The sequence below is a fragment of the Poecilia formosa genome, unplaced genomic scaffold (genome assembly GCF_000485575.1).
Source record: "Poecilia formosa unplaced genomic scaffold, Poecilia_formosa-5.1.2 Scaffold114, whole genome shotgun sequence".
NCBI classification, from domain to species: Eukaryota; Metazoa; Chordata; class Actinopteri; order Cyprinodontiformes; family Poeciliidae; genus Poecilia; species Poecilia formosa.
In genome coordinates this window covers 143095-161502 of record NW_006800053.1, presented here as the reverse complement: position 1 = coordinate 161502, position 18408 = coordinate 143095, and the positions used below count along the sequence as shown (strand labels likewise).

General features: G+C 40.4%; 1 protein-coding gene across 2 annotated transcripts; it reads right to left on the bottom strand.

Annotated features, from left to right (window-relative positions):
• Nucleotides 1-660: 660 nt before the first annotated feature.
• On the bottom strand, nucleotides 661-18242 carry LOC103143619 (transmembrane protein 184B). 2 transcript variants are annotated; one of them, XM_007560224.2, is made up of 10 exons: nucleotides 17782-18242; nucleotides 13780-14013; nucleotides 10561-10726; nucleotides 6831-6921; nucleotides 6639-6714; nucleotides 6141-6232; nucleotides 5821-5990; nucleotides 4649-4843; nucleotides 4394-4420; nucleotides 661-3505 (listed from the first exon to the last, which is right to left on the bottom strand). In XM_007560224.2, exons 2-10 carry the CDS (start codon nucleotides 14011-14013, stop codon nucleotides 3276-3278), a joined length of 1281 nt encoding a protein of 426 aa, XP_007560286.1. In that variant the 5' UTR covers nucleotides 17782-18242; the 3' UTR covers nucleotides 661-3275. The 2 variants fall into 2 exon arrangements, with proteins under 2 accessions (XP_007560286.1, XP_007560287.1); XM_007560225.2 differs by lacking the exon at nucleotides 4394-4420.
• Nucleotides 18243-18408: the final 166 nt, after the last annotated feature.

The following is an 18408-nucleotide window of genomic DNA, read 5'->3' as shown; positions in this document are numbered from 1 at the left end:
GTTAAATAGAGATACAATACATGGACTGTTAACTGTTATTATAGCCGGTCTAAAGTGGCTCTAAACAGCTCACTATGTCCTGTTTCTGCCAAGTTGAACAGTGGTAATGATGATGAATAAGCTATATCTGAGAACTGGGACGGTGAAAGGAGCAGATTTTCTAATGGAGCAGTTTGCTCCAAATGCCTCCCAGGACATTTCCGATGACACTGGTACCACAGGGCCCGGCTATTCAAGTCCAGCAACAAGAAACAGGCTTTAAAGGGGGAGAACAGGGCAGAGGTTCAGAAACATTCTTAGAAAATCTAAGTAGCCATGTGTGGTGTGCAAAGAGCGCCTAGCAAAAGTTTGCTGCAACAAACTTTGTGTTTTTATTTGCGTTTTATGTGATGGACCAACAGAAAGTAGTTCATAATTATTAAGTTAGATATTAATTAGACATTTATGTGCTTCTTATTTACAGAACGCATTATTATCTCAGCGATTCCACCTCATTTCTCACTAACTTGAGCAACTTCCATCTATTCTAGTTTAAAAGCTACAATTTTCTTACTCTTCAAACCTGCTGTGATTGGCTGAATGTTGCCCAACATGTTGGAAATGTGGAGTAATCACTACATAATGTCAGATTGTTAAAATGATTGTCTACAGTTGAAAAAATATCTTAGGAAAAACATAAATTTTCCCCATATTTTCTTTATTTGCTTTCCAACACCAACTGAAGTCAACGTAGCATCGAAACAAATAACCAATATACATATTAAAAAGTATTTTAACCAAAAAACGTCAGCAAATATAAAAGTGAAACAACTTGATGCTAAAATATTCAAACAGAACACTACTGAGCAATTCCTCACTCATTCATCCCCTACAAGAGTCGCACAGTGCTTTATATACACAACTGATGAAGCTCCCAGCTTTGTGACAGATGTAATACAGAAATTAAAAACTATTTTTTATAGTGTTTTAAATCAAGATTCTACCGCCAGATAAAATATTAACAGAGTGATGAAGTTTATGGAGTGAGTTCGACTGAAGGATACACAAGCAATGCATTCACACAAATTATAGCTTTAAGAAATATATTTGCAGCCAACCACTGCAAAACTGCTGAAGCAAAAATATTCTGTGGTATAAAAATTCAAAATAACAGGGATGTCCTGATCAGGACCTTTTTTTAAGAATGGAGTTATTTTATCCCAATTAGCTCCCAGTGGTTTCAAGTGCTGCGTTATCCCTTTTCTGGATAGTGACACATATTTTATCTAATCTCTAAAGGTAAGTGTCAAGACATAAAACTACAGTCCTCTGTGAGCTGACATATTAGTTGTTGAAATGGTAGGCTAACGCTAGCAGCATTCACTAGCTTCGTTTCCATTACAAATGTGTGCAAAACTTGATCAATATTCTGATAATTTCGAGAGAAAAAACCCCAAACAATTTAGCAACTGCAGTGTTTCCCTTAGACAAGAAACGTAATTAAAATCACACCTAAATAGTTTGTTCACACCACAATCCACTTACCCCTTCCTGTCGTCTCCTTCGTCTTTTCCGCCAGTAGTAAGATCCGGCTGTTGATCACGTGACTCCTGAGATTCGGAAAAAAGTGTTTCTATTGCAGTTTTGCAAAATACGCTAATTTGGTTACGGTCGAAAAACCACCTCATCCCAGAGCCACAAAACTTTTTATCCAAAAAACGTTTTTCGAAATGTGTAAATTCACTATTAAGCGGATTTATTTTGGCGATTCCAAATCGCGCAGTTATATGGTCAATGGAAACGCAGCTGTGGTGAATATTACTGTAAACGTCAGAGACACTTGATTTGTGAAGGAAAACCCGTTTCTTCAACTAACCCCATTTTACAAACTGGCACCATGAGCATGGGCTGTGGATTTAATAAGTAGTGTAGTTGGGTTTAGTTCAGACTCAAATTAAAAATGTGACACTTTGCATCAGATCAGGACATCCCCCAAAATAATAAAGTTCTCATCAAAATTTCCATCTTCACTGTTCATCCACATGAGCTGCACTATGAGGTACCTTGTTTTTGTCTGCAATAATTTTATACCTAAAATATGACTGGATTAAGCATTCATAAACATAAGGCTTGACAAACACCGGGGACTAATGGCTGACATGGAAACGTTTTCGTCATGTTCTGGAGAAAGGTCATTAAAGCCAGCAGAGGACAGCAAAAACACCAGAAATCACAACTTTCCTGCTGAAACACATTTCTTTTAACACCTTTAAAAAATATATATATATTTTTTAAATCCACGTGTTGTCATGATTATCAACTCCATTAAAGTTAAAGCCTTTCCTTTATCCAAAAGTAGTTACGTCTGAAATGCGCTGCGGCGGAGATGCAGTAACATGTGGGAACCGGCAGGGGGCAGCAGGCTCTGTGGCGAACGTGACGGCATCAATCATAAGATTACAGAGTCCAGCATATCACAGCTGGGGCAGCTCAGCAGGAAGCATGGCTTCTTCGGTAATCTGTAATCTGCGTGGGCGTCGTACTTCCGCCCCCCCCCCTCCCGCCACCTATCCCGCCCACGCCAAATCAAAACAAAACAATCTCTCCTCCAGCTGTCCTGTCTGGGCGGACAGCTGGGTTCACTCTCACTGGGTCTCATCAAACAAACCTACAATAATAACAAAGTACATAGTATATCCACAATATATCTGACAAACATTTCTCAAATAGTGTGTTAATAATGCGTTGTACACACAGCATGACATATGAAATTATTTATAATAAAAAAAACACCTCTAATGCCAGCAGATTGAATCTCCGTACCTTTCTCTATAAAGCAACTCTACGCTTAAAAATCAGTGGAGTTCAGATTTCTCTCTCTCTTTTTTTTGTTTTGTTTTTGGCAATGTTCATATAAGAAACAAACAAAAACAAAAAACTAAGAAAGCTGTGTGTTTTAGATGAAGATGGCACTTGTTTTCTCTGCTGTACCATCTAAAGTGCATTAACCAGATGCTATAAGCAGGCGCGGTTATTTAGTACTAACCCATATTCTGATGTAAGCAGACATTTAGCTAGCATCTGTAACCATAACAACCACAGCTGCTATATGACATCACCACGAGTAACAAGTCGGCCTTCAAAAAGCCTCGGATGGTCCCTCCGTGACGCCTCCGGTCGCCACGGTTTCCGACCAGAGCTGTCGTTCTCATCTGGAATGGAAACTAAAAAAACAACAACAAAAAAAACCCATCGCTGAAAGTTAAGGCTTAAGTAAAACGTCAGGAGGTCGGAGGTCAGAACTCGTCGTCAGAGCTCAGCAGGAGGGTTTTCTCGTTGTCGCCGCGGGCGCTGAGGTTGCTGTGGCTGCGGGACAGGGACGGCCCGCCGCCGCGCTCCAGCGTGGACTGCTGGGTGTACTGCTGGTAGGCTGGGGAGAAGTTGTGGATGGCGTCCTGGACCATGTCCCCCGGGTTCATGGTCTCCTTCAGGCTGCTGGAGATGCTCTTCATCGGAGCGCAGCGACCTGCAGGGCGAGGCGCGAAAACCACTTAACGCTGGGCGAGACGTGAAGGGGAGGGGGTGGGGGGGTGGATGAGTGACAAAAAGAAAAAAAAAAAAGCCTACAGGGATCGTATTGCAAAGTAATATTTTTTTAAAATGTGCAAAAGGATAAAAAAAAAAGTAAAACACAAAGCAGCTGAAAATCCTGCCTGTGCCGACTTGAGTCTTAACGCTCAAATCTTTCACTTTATGATAAAAAGTGAATGTCAAAGTTGACACACATTTGATTTATTTATTTTTCTTTTTGGAGGTAGAATCAGTAACTGTTTCAATCCAAAGGACAGATTTAGCCCTCAGTTCAGCTGAATAAAATGAGTTTGGAAACTTAAATGTTGCCTTTTTATAGTACATTGGCTTTGATTCTTTTTTAATTCAAGAACTAGATGTTATTAATATATGTTTGGAAAAATATTTACTTTTATAGTGCATCTATAAAAAATTTTAATGACATGTAATTTAATCCCCAATTAAAATAAAAAAATAACTACAGGCAAAAAGAACATTTTTCCAAATTATATTTTGGAAATTGAGTTGAAAAATTGCACAAAATGCATTTTAAAAATGCTAAAACAAGCATTTCTATGACCTTAATTTTTAAATCTTTTAAAATGAGCACAGTTTAAATAAAAGTAGTTTTGATAAGCATTTAGGCTGCAGGATGTTTGCTACAGCGAGAGGAAAACCAAGAAAAACAAACGCATGTGAAAAGCAATAAAGACGGCACGTTTCAAATGGTGAAATAATATCCCAGAATGATCACAGACAGAGTAATGAATGACTAACCACAGTTAAATCAGCCTGTAGAGACACAATACAGGGAGGGGAAACGGCGAGGCAGAGTCAGACCTACCGTATTGTCCATAGATGGGAAATGAGCCTTTAAGTGCAGCAGAACGAGGAGCAGAGAAAGAGAGAAGGAACAAAAGAAAGTCAGGCTGAAAACAGCGGCAGAGCAAACAGGAGGAGAAAAAGGAGAGCGGCTATCAACGGTTCGTTGAGTTATGGACAGGAGTCAAAGTGAAAAGCGGGCAGAGGTCGGTTCTGTCCCGAACCGCGGCGCGCCGAGCCCGAGGAGTATGAATGGAGACGGATCCCCCCACCCTACCGTACGAGTCCAGCCTCTTGTCCATGTAGACTTTGTAGGTGAAGGCGTGGCGCAGAGCCACGGCGGCGAAGAACATCTCGATGCAGATGATGAAGTTCTGGTAGCCGGCGGCGACCGTTCCCTCCCCCACGGAGAAGTTGGTGGAGTTGATCTGAGGGATGGCGCCGCATTTCTCCAGGATGGCCAGCAGCATGCCTGCGTTGGAAACAAAAAAGGTCAAGGAGAACCATTTACAGACGCTTCTGAGCGTAAAAGTGTTGTTCACGATCAATGATTTTCCTGAACCACTTTTTCCCCCAGAGGGGAATATTTATCCAAAACAAAACTGCGATAATGACCAGATCCATCACAGCATGGTGGGAAGCTAATGCTAGCTTTAGCTTCATGAACTTTTCTGATGCACTTTGGCCAAACAAAGAAAGCTTCACCACTCTGCAAGTTGTTTTCCCCCGTTCTGAAGTTACTTTATGCACTCATTGGAAGATTAATAAATGTTTTAGTCTTTGTTGGGAGGCTTTAAATAATGCAGAAATATTACCGGGCCTTTTCTTTTTCCACATTCATACTTCGACCTGAATCTGTCTCTTAGGCCTGCTGCACGTGGCTCCAACCACAAACGTGATCAGCCACACTTTCTGGTTAAATGTTTTATTTTTTAGAACAAACAAATCAGTCAGAGCTCAGTGACACTTAATAAATTATTATTAAGATATTGAATTTTAGGGTGAAAGGTACCGATTTGAAAATTTGGGCCAATATCAATAACCGATATTAATTCCCCTAAACTACTCAACAAGACAGGAATCAATATTAGTTATTAATATTTGTAAATATTTACCTACTTAAACACAGTTACGTACGTCACTATTTGAAAAAACTTTTGTTATATTTAGGGATGCACAATATATCGGCACCAACGTCGGTATCGGCTGATATTAGTTTTTTTTTTTTTGCTATAATATCAATCCGATAAATAAAGCTGGGCCGAGATTAACAACTGCTATTTATCTCCATCTTGTTGTCGTTTATTTCTTGGGCTCGGCAAGACGGTACGGAATATCAGTAAATATCAGTTATCGGCCATAATCGCAACGTTATCGTACATCGGCAGGAATCTTCACATCGGTGCATCTGCAGTAACATTTCTGCTGACTCTGTTGTGGCGTTCTCACCCTGCCAGAAGGAGAGGAAGATGACCGACTTCACCATGAAGAACTTGAGCACGGGGTTGTAGGGGACGAGGAGCTCGCGCGTTGCGAAGTAGAAGAGGAAGAGCGCGTAGAGCGACAAGCTGACAGAGATGTTGTAGATGATGGTGACGTACAGATAGCCGCTGGCCACGCTGGAGAGCAGAAACACAGAACGGTCAGATGAATGAACACACAAACTGAGGCCATCCAGGGATGAGGCTTGAGGTATACAATATTAGTTTATCAAAACACTTTGGGTATTGAGTGTTTTTGTGTGAGCGGGTTTTGCGGTCGACTCTTACTTGAAGTCTCCATCTTTGTATTTCCCAAAGGCCTGAAGAATGACGGTGATGACCGCCATCAGAGGTTTGACCACGCAGAACTGGAGAGTGGCCTGAGGGAGCAGGAGAGGACGGTTACCGACGGCGGTGGGCACATAGCAACAAGGAAAGGCAGGTGAGCTTTATAGGCACAGAGACGCACCAAGAAACCGGCTGGGGAGCCGTGATTGGCCGGCCAGAAGGAGCTCAAAAATAATATTTGTTTTTTCAGATCTTTGAATGTGTAAGTTATCAGGTTCTGATCTATTCACTATGAAGAAAGGGTGACTGTATCTCAAGAGTTTCCATCCATCCGTCCGTCCATCCAAAAGGCAAACATTAAAAATTGACATTTCTGGGTTTTTTTTCTTCCAGTTCTTGACTTTAGAGGAAAATTTTTTGAAATATCTTATCAGTTTTATTTTTCTGGGCTTGTTTTAATGGAGAATGTTGACTCTCACATCATGCAGCAAATGATACCTGTTTGCAAAACCTGAGGAAACCGATGGAGTAGGCCTTTCCCCACAGACAGCAGGTCCCGTACATGCAGCTTGACCTATGGGAGGACACAGGTCAACACAGGAAGAGTTCATGGCTTTAGGGTCATCGTCGTGTAAAATAAGTGAAGCAAAGATTAAGCTGAAAGCTAAGCTAGCAGCAAATGAAACTTACTCGATGGGTTTCCCTCTGATTTCAGCCATGATGGCGCTCTCTCCTCCCAGATATTCATAACACAAACTCAGGAAGTTGTAGATGACAAACGCTGCAAAGGGAGGAGTGCAGAAATAATCGTATATTATTTTTCAAACCTTTAAAAATAACTGGATTTATTCTTTGGAAAACAAAGCGGTTGCTGTGGCATTACTCAGTTGTGAAATCTCCACAGTGCCTGACACCTCTCTCATAATTACAGCTCAGTTTTGCTGATTCTGCCAGATTCCGACTTGGAAATGAATCCCATCCATCTGCTGGTTTTGTCTGCGCATAAATACTAAAGCGCCGGTCTCTAGTGTGGCGGTGGATCAGCATGATAAGAGGGAACCTCTGGGAATCCTGTTCATGGAAAACAAACTCCTGGGAGAGCTGGTGTTCTTGGAACGCAGCCATGGTACGAAAAGTAAAGCTGATGTCATGCGCAGGCTTGTTCAGGCGCCGTACTGTGTTCCTGCTTGGTGCATATGTGTGCCTTTTGCAGGCAAGGACCCTGGATTTCAGCTGCAACACTAAGATTTTAGTGGATTTGAGGATTTCTGTTCTTTATTCAACCCATCAGCTGAAAAAAAAAAAAACAACAAAAAAAACCCTCGTCTCCCATTGAGCCAAATAAAAATGGCGTATCGGGAAGTATGTTTTGGTTTGAAACGATTAATCGGATTCATCGTGATTAATCAATTATTGAGATAATTATCAACTAATTTAGTATTCAATTAATCGTCAACTGGAGTATACAGACTTAGAAAAGGGCCATTTGCTGAAAGAGCAAATCAGTAATTATGCCAAAACTGTAGAAATTATATTTGCATTTAGCTTCACTTGCTTCAAATTTTGTAAGAAAGAAAATGTCCCATGAACTTTTTTTTTGTCATTCCCTCATTAAACCAAACCTGGAGTGTTGCTTAAATAAAAAAATCTACAGTGTGCCAGTTTCCAAAAAATCTGATTAATCGTCTGAATAATCAGTAGGTTAATCGATAGCTAAAATGTATTTGAGACTTTTAGCACCTTGCAGAAACCCTGAATGCTGTTGGAAGTACAGAGGTAGTTAGAAGTTCGGTTCTCAAGCGGCTCGTCGATGTTGTGTTTAAAAGCCTGCAGCCGGCTGGCGACCGTTATGCTGCTTGAGCAAACATGTCAGGCTCTATCTGCTGTTGTGTCTTTCCAGTCAGGCTGCAAAAACACCTTAAGCTAACATAAACATCTAATTTTGGGTAACGGCCCTTTTGCAGGGGAGTAGATAAACGTGGAAGCGCTGCCTGCTCCCCCTGGTGGAGCCCGCAGATGCTGGCTCCCCTCTGTCTGCGCTCTGTCTTTTAATTTTACTGTCCAAAGTGGCTGAGCTCAACTGTGTAGCGCAGTGAAAATACTCGCCAGAGCACAGTCAGCAGCAGCGGCGGCAGCAGCACAGAGCTGGCTTTGTTAAGAGTTGCATAATCACAGATGCTGTGTTTTTCCCTCTTAAACGAACTCAGGCCTTGTAGCTTGAAAAGGTCAAGCAGTGCATGAAAGCAAAACGTTAACGCAAACGCTCCGGAGAAAATTCTCAAGAATAATAATCGCAATAGTGCATAAAACAATCCACTTTTCTTTAGACTGTTATGTGATTGTTAATATATATGAAATGCTTCATGTCGGATATTAAAATAGAGAACAGAAAAACATGAGGTGAGTCTAAACCACAGTTGTTTTCAGGTGTTGGTGGAAGAAACGCCCCCTGCAGGTTATGCGGTGTACTACACCAGCTGTCAGTAATCCGTATTGCTCCTTATGACTTGCACATGTTTTTTTTCAGCTTGCCAAAAAGTTCTCCTGTTCCTGCTTTGAGAATTTTCTGACACTAAGATCATTGTAGGATCTAAAATACGAGCCTGCAGTCACAGCTTATAAAATCTGAACTCTGTTTAAGGCTGTTTGGGATAAAACTACCAGGTGCAGCGGATGTTTCTGGGAAGATTCTTTTATGGCGAGTTGCTGGATCTGCTTCGCGTCACTGGTTAGTTCCTAAACCTCCTTTAATCTAAGTATTCACTTTCACCATGGCAGGCCAAAACAGCACATTTTCTTGGACAGATCAAGAGTCAACTTCCAAAATTTATCAAAACTAAACATTCTAAAATTGCTTCAGAAAACCCAAACGATGACCAGGGAGCACCGGGGTGTTTTTGCTGTACAGGTATCAAACGGCAAGGTTTTGGGTGACGGGTGAAAACACGCTGCAAACACGTAAATTACACAAAATCCAAAACACACACAAGAAATAACTGCAAACGAAAATGCTGCAATCGCAGCAAACAGAACTAAAAGGGAAAATACTGCAAATAGCTAAAACAACGGCAAGTACAAAATGTTGTAAATTTGCTCCACCAAACCAGAAGTCCTCCAGGCCACTAGGGGTTGTCTGGAGTCATTAACGTTACCTGTGTAAATACGCTGCTGTTCAACTGTTCCTGTGCTATGTTGTAAAGAACTGTGTGTTTGAAAAAGTCAGTTTCTCTTCTTCCAACTTTCTTCAAAACATCCTAACTTCACTCAGGGTTTGATCCCGTATTATTTGGTGGTCGACTCCCCCTAGTGGTCTGGAGGACTTCCATTTTGTGGCGTGAGTTTGCAGCGATTTATACTTGCTGTTGTTTTTGCTATTTTCCTTTTTTGCTTCTATTTCTTGTGGTTGCAGAATTTTTTATTTAAATTTGTTTCGCTAGTCAGTCACGTTTATATGTAGCGCACATTTCAGCAACAAGGCAGTTCAAAGTGTTTTACACCACTAAAACATAAAACATGGATAATTTATGAAACAAGCAATAAACATCACTTTTTTCCAAATGACATCGAAATCATTTCACATCAAATATTTTGATCTATCTTCTAGTTATTCTGAATCAACAGACAACAGGTTGCATTTTAAGAACTCAGTGTTTCAGCGGTTTTGTAGTTTTCTGGAAGTTTATTCCAGATTAGAGGATAATAGAAGCTGAATGCTGCTTCTCCGAGTTTGGCTCTGGTTCTGAGAAGCAGAGCCGACCAGAACCAGAAGACCTGAGTGGTCTGGAAGGTGGATACCATGGCAACAGGTCTTTAATGCTGATGTTACTTGTCAATTTTTGCTTCTGTTTATTGTTATTGCAACTTTTTTATTTGCATTTGTGTTTTCTTTTTTGTGATTGCGTATTTGTATTTGCATCATTTACTTGCAAAGGCAGATACCCTAAAAGACTTGAAGCTATAATTGCAGCAAAATAAGATTCTGCAAAATATTGCTTAATACAAACAAATGCCACACTTTTTATGTTTGTTTATGAATCTCCTTTCTTCCACTCCACACTTATATTAATACAATTTTGTGCTTAATAATTTAACCATCGTCTGATGAGATTGACTGGACAAGTTATGATCAATCTGCCCAAAGGTGGGATTCTTTCTCAAGGGGTTGTCCGTGTTCACACAGTTGCTAGGAAACTGGTTTCCCCCTCTTCTGCAATCCCAACAGGCCTTGGAGACGTGACAACAAAGATGGCAACCTTTGTAAGCGAAGACATTACAAAGGCCATCTGCCACTGGGGTTTCACATAAATCCTCCCGGTCTCATTTGTAGCAGGAGACGCACTCTGAAACACTCAGCTGTTCATTCTGCCCTGACGTTTTTTTGTCTACCGGGGTCAGCTTCGGGCTCTGGCTGTGCACCAACCTTCATAGCAGTCTCTGACTGTGTCGAAGTACACGTAATACTCCTCATTGGTGAAGAAAAGCAGGCTGAGCCAGGAGTCAAAGGCGTAGATGGGCACGATGAACAGGATCCTGACTATGTGTCTCTGCTCGTTTGGAGAGCTGTAGTAACGGAGGTGCATGTAGATCTAAGAAGAAGATTTGGAGAGAAATAATAAGACAAATATTTCTACTCTGACATTTATACAAACTTAAGGTTTTGCTCCACCTTAAGCTAGAAATTAGCACACAGAGGTGAAGGTAGTGTCTGAGTAAACAACAGGTTATCTGCAGGTTTCAGCAAGTTACATTTAAGACCTTTTTAATGCCACCTTGAATCAAATTTAAAACCTGAAAGCTATAAATATAGGAGATGATTGGGGGATTTATGCTATATTTCAACAAAAAAAGCAAAAACAGAGACATTTCTGGGGTCGTTTGTGGCTCTTAGCAATGGCCCTCACATTGCACATGTCTTTCTACAGCCTTAACCCCCATAGAGCCTAGCTTTTTTTTTTTTTAAAGAATACACCTAGCCTCACACATGTTGGCAACATAAGTAAACCAGTGGCGTAGACGAAGGTTTGTACTTACCCATGATAGATGCAAAAAAAAGCTAGCTAGCAATCTTATATTAGCATTTAGCTAACGGTAGTTACAGAATGCAATGAAGATGTCTGCATGCAACTTAAACTTTTGACTCACAGAAAGGTCCCAAAAGAAAAACAAAAAATTGTATGAGATTAAAAGGTTCTGCCATGGCACAATTTAAGACCTGTGACTAACACATTTAAGGCCATCTCACATTTTATTTTATGAATTTAAGATATTTTAAGACTTTCATTTTAGATATATGAATTTCAGACTTTTTAAAGTCCCTTCAGGGAGGCACAGACGCCCTAAACAAGAAGCAAAGGGTTAATTGCCTGACAGTAATGGGACACTGGGAGGAACCTGAGAACAAAGTGCAGTAACTGGGAAGACTTTCAGTCAGAGCTCTCGGGTGTCCGTCCCACTGTTTTAAAAAGTTGTTGTTATCGAAAACTGTAAACAAACTGAGCCTGGATCAATCACCCCACGACATCTGGGACCTAAACCCAAGCATGCACGCACCCAAAAGTGACGAAACGCAAACAACAAACAGAGGCGTTATGAAAGTCTTGAATGAGTAGCTCCGGTTTGTGTGAATCTAATGTTTTACTGTCTGTTTTTGGTTTTACAAACAAGCTGTTTGACACTAAACCCAACCTGCTGAAACCAGAATCTTCGCGGACAATGTTAACTTGTCGAAATCGGGCACTGGAGGCGCGTTAGTTGGCAGGATGTGTGCGTGTGAACCGACGTGTGGGGGGGTTGTTTTTAGGAAACTGACACCAAGCTTTTATCACTCCTATTCAGAGCAGCAGGACGGCAGGAACAACAGGGTAATCATTCATCACCGGGACTCCTCTGCCTGCTCCATCCGGCCCCCCCACCTCCTGCTTTTCCCTCCTTACACAATGTCCGCACCTATTGCCCACACCTGGGGTGCAGTGACGACAAGTGGGTGACCACACACCAAACGAGCTGGTCCATTTACACACATTGTTCCTAGGTGGCCTTGGGCTGAACAGGCACGCCCACAAACACGAGCAAAATACACTCATCTCCTGATTATTGATGAGGTGCTAGTGGAGCACCTGTTGCCTGAGCAACAACAGCCTATTCTTTAACTCTGAATGTGAAGAGCACCGGCAAACAATGAGAGACAAGTGATCTAGCCTTCGGGGTATGACAGATCTGCAGGTCATGAAGGCACAAAACAAAAACTGATGTAATAAGCTCATCAGCAGAGCCAACACTGAACATAAAACATCTAGTCGCTTCAAAACAAACTGGATCTTTTGAAATCTGGAGTAGACTTTGCAAATTTTGAAAGGTCTCCACTGAAAATAATAGAACTTTTTTCTTTTTGGTCAATTTTGAGCAATAGAAACATGATTCTGGTCACTTTTGTTTAAAAGTACATAGCAAAGTTTTAATCGTTTCATTAAAAGCAGAACCTGCTGGACTCCTCACAAGAGAAGACAAAAATGTCTGGTTATTGTAGCCAACATTTTCTATTTTAAGATTTTAATTTGCTATAGTTTTACCTTGGTTAAAAAGAAAAAGTCTCCATCTGCACCAACCACCTGTTGGCAAGTTTGAATCATTCTTGAATTGAAGTCATGGGCTGCACAAAATCACTGCAGACGCCACAAATGGCCCCTGGGCCGCACCTTGGACACCCCTCATCTCCAGGCAACAAAAGACTTTGGGTGTGCTTGGGTGTTTAGTGTGTGTAAACATGAATACAAAGATTAAATAAAATCTCTTTGATGGTGCCAGTAGCAGTTTCTGATACGAGTGAAGTGGGCAGACGCCCAGGGCGGCTCCTCCTGTAGGGCGGCATCAGTTTCCACACTAGGAAACGATTCTGCTGCTAAACCTGTAGCCTGCTTCTTTCGTGAAAAGTAATCATCTTATTAAGATTAAGACTTTTTATAACAGTTGTGCAAATGAACTTGTGATTCCTGAAGTGCAATATAGTTTAACATGCCTTATTTAAGAAATTTGGATTGACAGTTGTGCAGTGAAATTTGTGAATTCATCAGAATCCAACTGCATCACAGATGATTATATAAATGTTGGACTAATGGTGCAATTTATTTAAATTTTGTACTTTTAAACGTTAATTGCAAATACTGTGTCTGTCATACTGTGTGCTTACAGTACTATTCTTGTTTCAAGATTAAAAAGAAGAGTATCCTAACAATTCCATTTGTGATGTGACACTTCTTGGATATTTTCTGTGTTTTTTTGTCTTTGTCTGAAATGTTTCCATTTTAATGTGCACCTCCTTTTTTGTTTGTTTATTTTTATTTAATTTTTTTTATTGTTCTCTTATCTTTGTTATTTTGTAGATCAATACTGCTGATCAACGACAGGTTGCTAGCCTGTAATGTTTCTGTTTTATGAACTGATTGGTAAATTAATAAATAAAAAGAATTAAAATAAATATTACAATAAATTTTGAGTGTGTCTCTGATGGTACATGGCAACCTAAGTGATCCCACGTTGGAGGATGTTGGCCCTGGGCTCCAAAACGGGCTAGGACCGCCCCTGGACGGTACCGCCATCAGGAGGCCAAGGACGGATTTAGCTCAAAATGTCCGCCTCTTACCTGGTGACACGTGATGAGAAGCGCCGTCCAGACAAAGAACCCGGAGATGGTCTGGGCAGTGGATGTCATGAGGAAGAACTGCTCCTCTGGCCTGAACACCAGGGGGATGGGAGCCCAGGAGGAGTTGGACCCCTGAGGGGCCACGGTGCTCGGGAAGCCCGGAGGAAGGCCATCGGGAGAGTCGCTTCCCAGCCTCTCCGACAGGCGCTTGGCTCGCCACCAAAGCTGACTCATCTGTTCAGAGACAGCGGGGCCTCGTCAGTGATCATGCTTCATGTGACACAAATCAGCCCAAACTCGAGCGGTTCGTCTAAACGACTTATAAATCCCGAATCAAACAAACATCATGTGAAAATACAGCTGAACAGAACTACATGAGCCTGAGCTGTGACCTAAATCTGCAGCCAACGTTCACTGATGTTAGAGAGAGGGAGAGGGAGAGAGAGAGGAAACAGTGAAAGTAGGACAGTGCACAGATCTAAAACGCAAAAGGCATCGGGTGGATGTGACGTGAGATGAAGACCGAGGGGGTGAGAGGAGATGGCATGAGGTAGGTGGGAGAGGAGAGAATCATGGGAACACACAGAGATATTAACGTGAAACAAACTGAGATTGGTTATTTCTCTGCGCAGAGGTCTGGAAGAGGCGTGTTAAAGATAGAGACACCATAGAAACAAATTTCCACAGAGAGCAGAAATCAGCTCAAAACATGATACACACCAGAAAACCTTCGACCACCTTCAATTATCTACATAGAAGCAAATAAATAAGGTGAAATATGCAAGTATCTCATTTTCGGTTTTGTTCCATAAATATGGAAAGAAAAGGTTCATCACAACTGATTTCACCACTGAGTTCATTAGAAAGTTTCAAACTTTTCCAGAAGTAAACACTTTGCAACCCGTTTTTAAGCCGATAAACGAGCAGGTTAGACGGATGGATGCAATAAGTTGCAAAAATACAAATTTTTTTCCATACTTTCTTATTTTATTCCACATACTTTTGGAGACTTAGAAAACTCGGTTTCTAGATTTTAGATGTTTCCCTAACAGCTTTCACTGAGACATTTGATGCGCTCCACCTATTCGCACAGCACTCAGACAAATGAAAGCCAGGAGGGCCAAACTTGAAACCTCGTCGCATCAAAAAGACGCCCAACATGGCCGACGTGCATCGCTCACCTTGACGACTACGTCGGCGTCTCGGTGGTGCTTCCAGGAAGGTGGCGATCGACTCGTTCGCACTGAAAACTAATTTTCATGATTACTGCCCGAGCCCTTCTGAGTAGCAGCTAAATATAGGCATCTGTGTGTGAGTGTGTGTGTGTGTGCGTGTGTGTACGCTGTGGTCATGGGTGACTCATGCCCCTTGCCTTGAGACTCAATAAGCTTGTGACAATGCAGAAGCAGGGAGCGCATCAGGAAGGAAGGGGGGAGGGAAGGTTGTAACAAATGAAACAGAAAACGAGGTAGCTCAGAATTGAAAAGAAAACGAAAAATGTAGAAAAATCCCCATTTGATGTATCAACAACCTCCGTCAGATTTGTAGCAGTCTGAAAAACCTGTGTCATGTTTGTAGGCTAAGAATGGCAGGAAATAGATTTATTTTTAAATTTAATCCATTTAATAAAACTATTCTCCTGCATTTGCTGAGTGACCTGGATCAACAACCAGAGCCGATTCAATGAAAACGGACTCATTCCCATTATTTTTCATCTCCCATTATGAAAAAACAAACAAAAAACAAACAAACGGGTGAACATTTTAACTCTATTTTTTTTTTCTTTTTTATTCATCATCTTCACCTACGTTTTTTCTTTAAACTTATAGAGAACAAATCTTTCTGGACGACAATTCGTTGCTCTGAGACCAGTTTTCAACCAATATATCGATAATGGACATTTGCTCTCTCAAAGACCAAAACGCTTTAATTTTGCAAGGAGCAGTCAACACTGGAACTGGAAGACAATGTAAATATCCAAAATAAAATGAACAGAACGGAAATAAAAACAACCCAGAACCGAAACCGTAAATAAAGCAGCTTTTGACTTTCCGTTCAAAATTAACCATCAGAACAGAAATGATCAATCTAATTTTAATTTATCATGTGACGTAATTACTTAATAATTTTATTATTTACTTAATAATTTTAATTTATCATTTATCATCATTCAATAAATTTGATTATGGGTGTTGTAAGATTAAAATTACCCTGTGAAAATTGATAACCTTTAAGCATATATTAAACATACTTTTCATTAAGTACACACTCTTATTTAAAAAAAAAAGTTTTTTTATTGATCTCATGTAATAATATAATTTTAAATGTCATGTTTTCATTAACGGTAAGTGAAAAATCATTATAAATTACAGAAATAAAGTTTTCAAACATCCTTCTGTGTGTAATTAATCAATATAATGTGATCAAGTTCCTGAAATAAAAATATTTCAATAATATTCTTGTTTATTGAATGGTTCTGTGTATCAAATCCATTTCTTTACCAGATTGTTCAGGAAACTTGAGTTCAGGACAGATCAGACAATCCATCAATGTCATTTTCAAACACCAGCCTTGTTTTTCTGCATCCTTGTACTTCTCAATATGACCACCATGTATAATTCAGCGACTCGCTTTTGATTTTCTCCACACACTAGTTAAAAAAAAAGCAGCGGTCTGAACGTTTGCCACGGCCAACAAACTCCCTGGAAACCTGAGATGTGCAGAAAACGTTTAAATTGGGACTGAAGACGTTTTTGTTTACATCAGATTTCAATAAAACAAATCTGACCAATCAACTGCTTGTCTGGTGAGTGATTAAAGCATCAGATTTGGATTTAAATTTATATTCAGTTTGGACTTTTAAATCTGCATTTTAACATTTGTTTCTTTGTACGCGTTTGTGACACAGTAAACTAACTCTTTTACAGAAAAAATTTATTTTCTTTTTGCTTTTCCTTTAAGCACTGTTGGATTTTTGCTGTGTATCGATACACCTGCATAACTATTGGCTAAATTATAAACACAGCTGAAGTTCATTACATCCATTCGGAGCTTCAAATCTGAACTAGATTAAGGCGTCCAAATGACGGATTAAATAAAAACAGCAAGTTTTAAAATTTTAAACTGAAAGGCAGTGATTTTAAGGCTTTTTGTCTATTTCTTGATTCTAGTTTTCAAGCCAACAATTAACAACAAATGCTTTAAACTTTAATTTGTCACATATTCAATAAATATTTTTTTTAAATTAAAAATATTTATTTTGTCTGTTATTTACAATAACCTAAGATGGTCTTAGATCATAGAAATCAACCTTAATGGTTCTACAAACCCAATGAAAGTTTCAAAAATTACTACCTGTATTTTTCAGTCAGTGTAGAATAACTCTGTCCAATAACTGGTGTAGTTTTCAAACCGAAGTTCCATGAAAACCCCAAAAAACATGAATCTGTTTTTGTTGTTTGTTTGTTTCACTGGCATAAAATAATCCACATAAAGTTGAATTATTTAAGGTACTTTAGTCTATAAATACAGCAGAATGGCCCTTAAAAATGAGAAAAGGAGAGATGGATAACAATCAGAATGGGTTAACCTCTCGAATGAGGCAGCTTGTAGCTCCAGTAACGGCTTACTGGTTCCCAGTGGGCCACAGACAACAGATAGGAGCAGCTCATCGATCCTGCTGACTTCATCCGAGGATAGGTTTAACAACACCGGTTGTACTTTGAGCTGTATCGAACCAGCTGCCTCTGGGGTAAAGCATTCACAAATAAATCTGCTGTCACGTCAGCAGGAATGAACAAAATCATTTAATAACGCAGGAAATTAGAAACGTATACGCTACATGTGGGGAGAGAAATAACAGATAACAAATAACAATATTTACCCTAAAGCTGATATTGATTTTGATTACGGATTCAGAAGTTGAGCGAGCTTGGAGACAGACAAAACAAAACGGACTAATATTTCCTGCTGAATGTCTCCGTGTTGCTAATGTCAGCTTACCTCCTTTGTAGATGTTTGAATCCAAGCATCAATTTAGCTCTTCATCTCCAACTGAATGGTGAACCTTCAGGAGTCCAAGCTAAAAATTGAAGGGCTAACGGCTAATATCGAGTCGACAGCGAGCCACGTATGTAATCACAGCATTATTATCTGAACACCGGAAGCTTCTCCCTCTCTTCCCATAAAAGCTGTGAAGTGTCGCCCGCTCGGCAGCTGATCCGCTCGCTGCTAGCTAGCGAGTAGCAAAGCTTCCCACCGCCCAAAGCCTCGCTTTACATGAAGAGATAACTAAGAATTGAAGTCGAGTAAGAGACCCCACAAAAAAACGGTAGTAAAAAGAAAGATAACTGGGTTTTTTTTAGAAGAAGTCCAAAACAGAATGACCACAGACCGTTACTTCGCCCACATCATAAAGCTGTGTGTCAACAGCCGCTCGCTAGAACTCTGCTCCTAGAGCGCATGCGCGCCCAGTTGATGGTTGGTTACGACCAAGTTCTCAACACCACTCCCCTCCTCCTTCAACTTCCATTCAGAGAACCACATATTTTTAATGGCGAAGTATAGATTAAACTTGTCCAATATTGCGAATTTCCGAGCTTTACCTAATCAAATTTTAAAAGTTTAAAA

Excerpts from the sequence above, each read along its gene's own strand:
- LOC103143619 (XM_007560224.2), bottom strand. The coding sequence starts at position 14,013 with ATGAGTCAGCTTTGGTGGCGAGCCAAGCGCCTGTCGGAGAGGCTGGGA. Across the intron at positions 5,991-6,140 it reads TACAAAGATGGAGACTTCAA|CGTGGCCAGCGGCTATCTGT; the intron begins GTAAGAGTCGAC and ends TCTGCTCTCCAG. Across the intron at positions 4,421-4,648 it reads CAAGAGGCTGGACTCGTACG|GCTCATTTCCCATCTATGGA; the intron begins GTAGGGTGGGGG and ends CTGCACTTAAAG.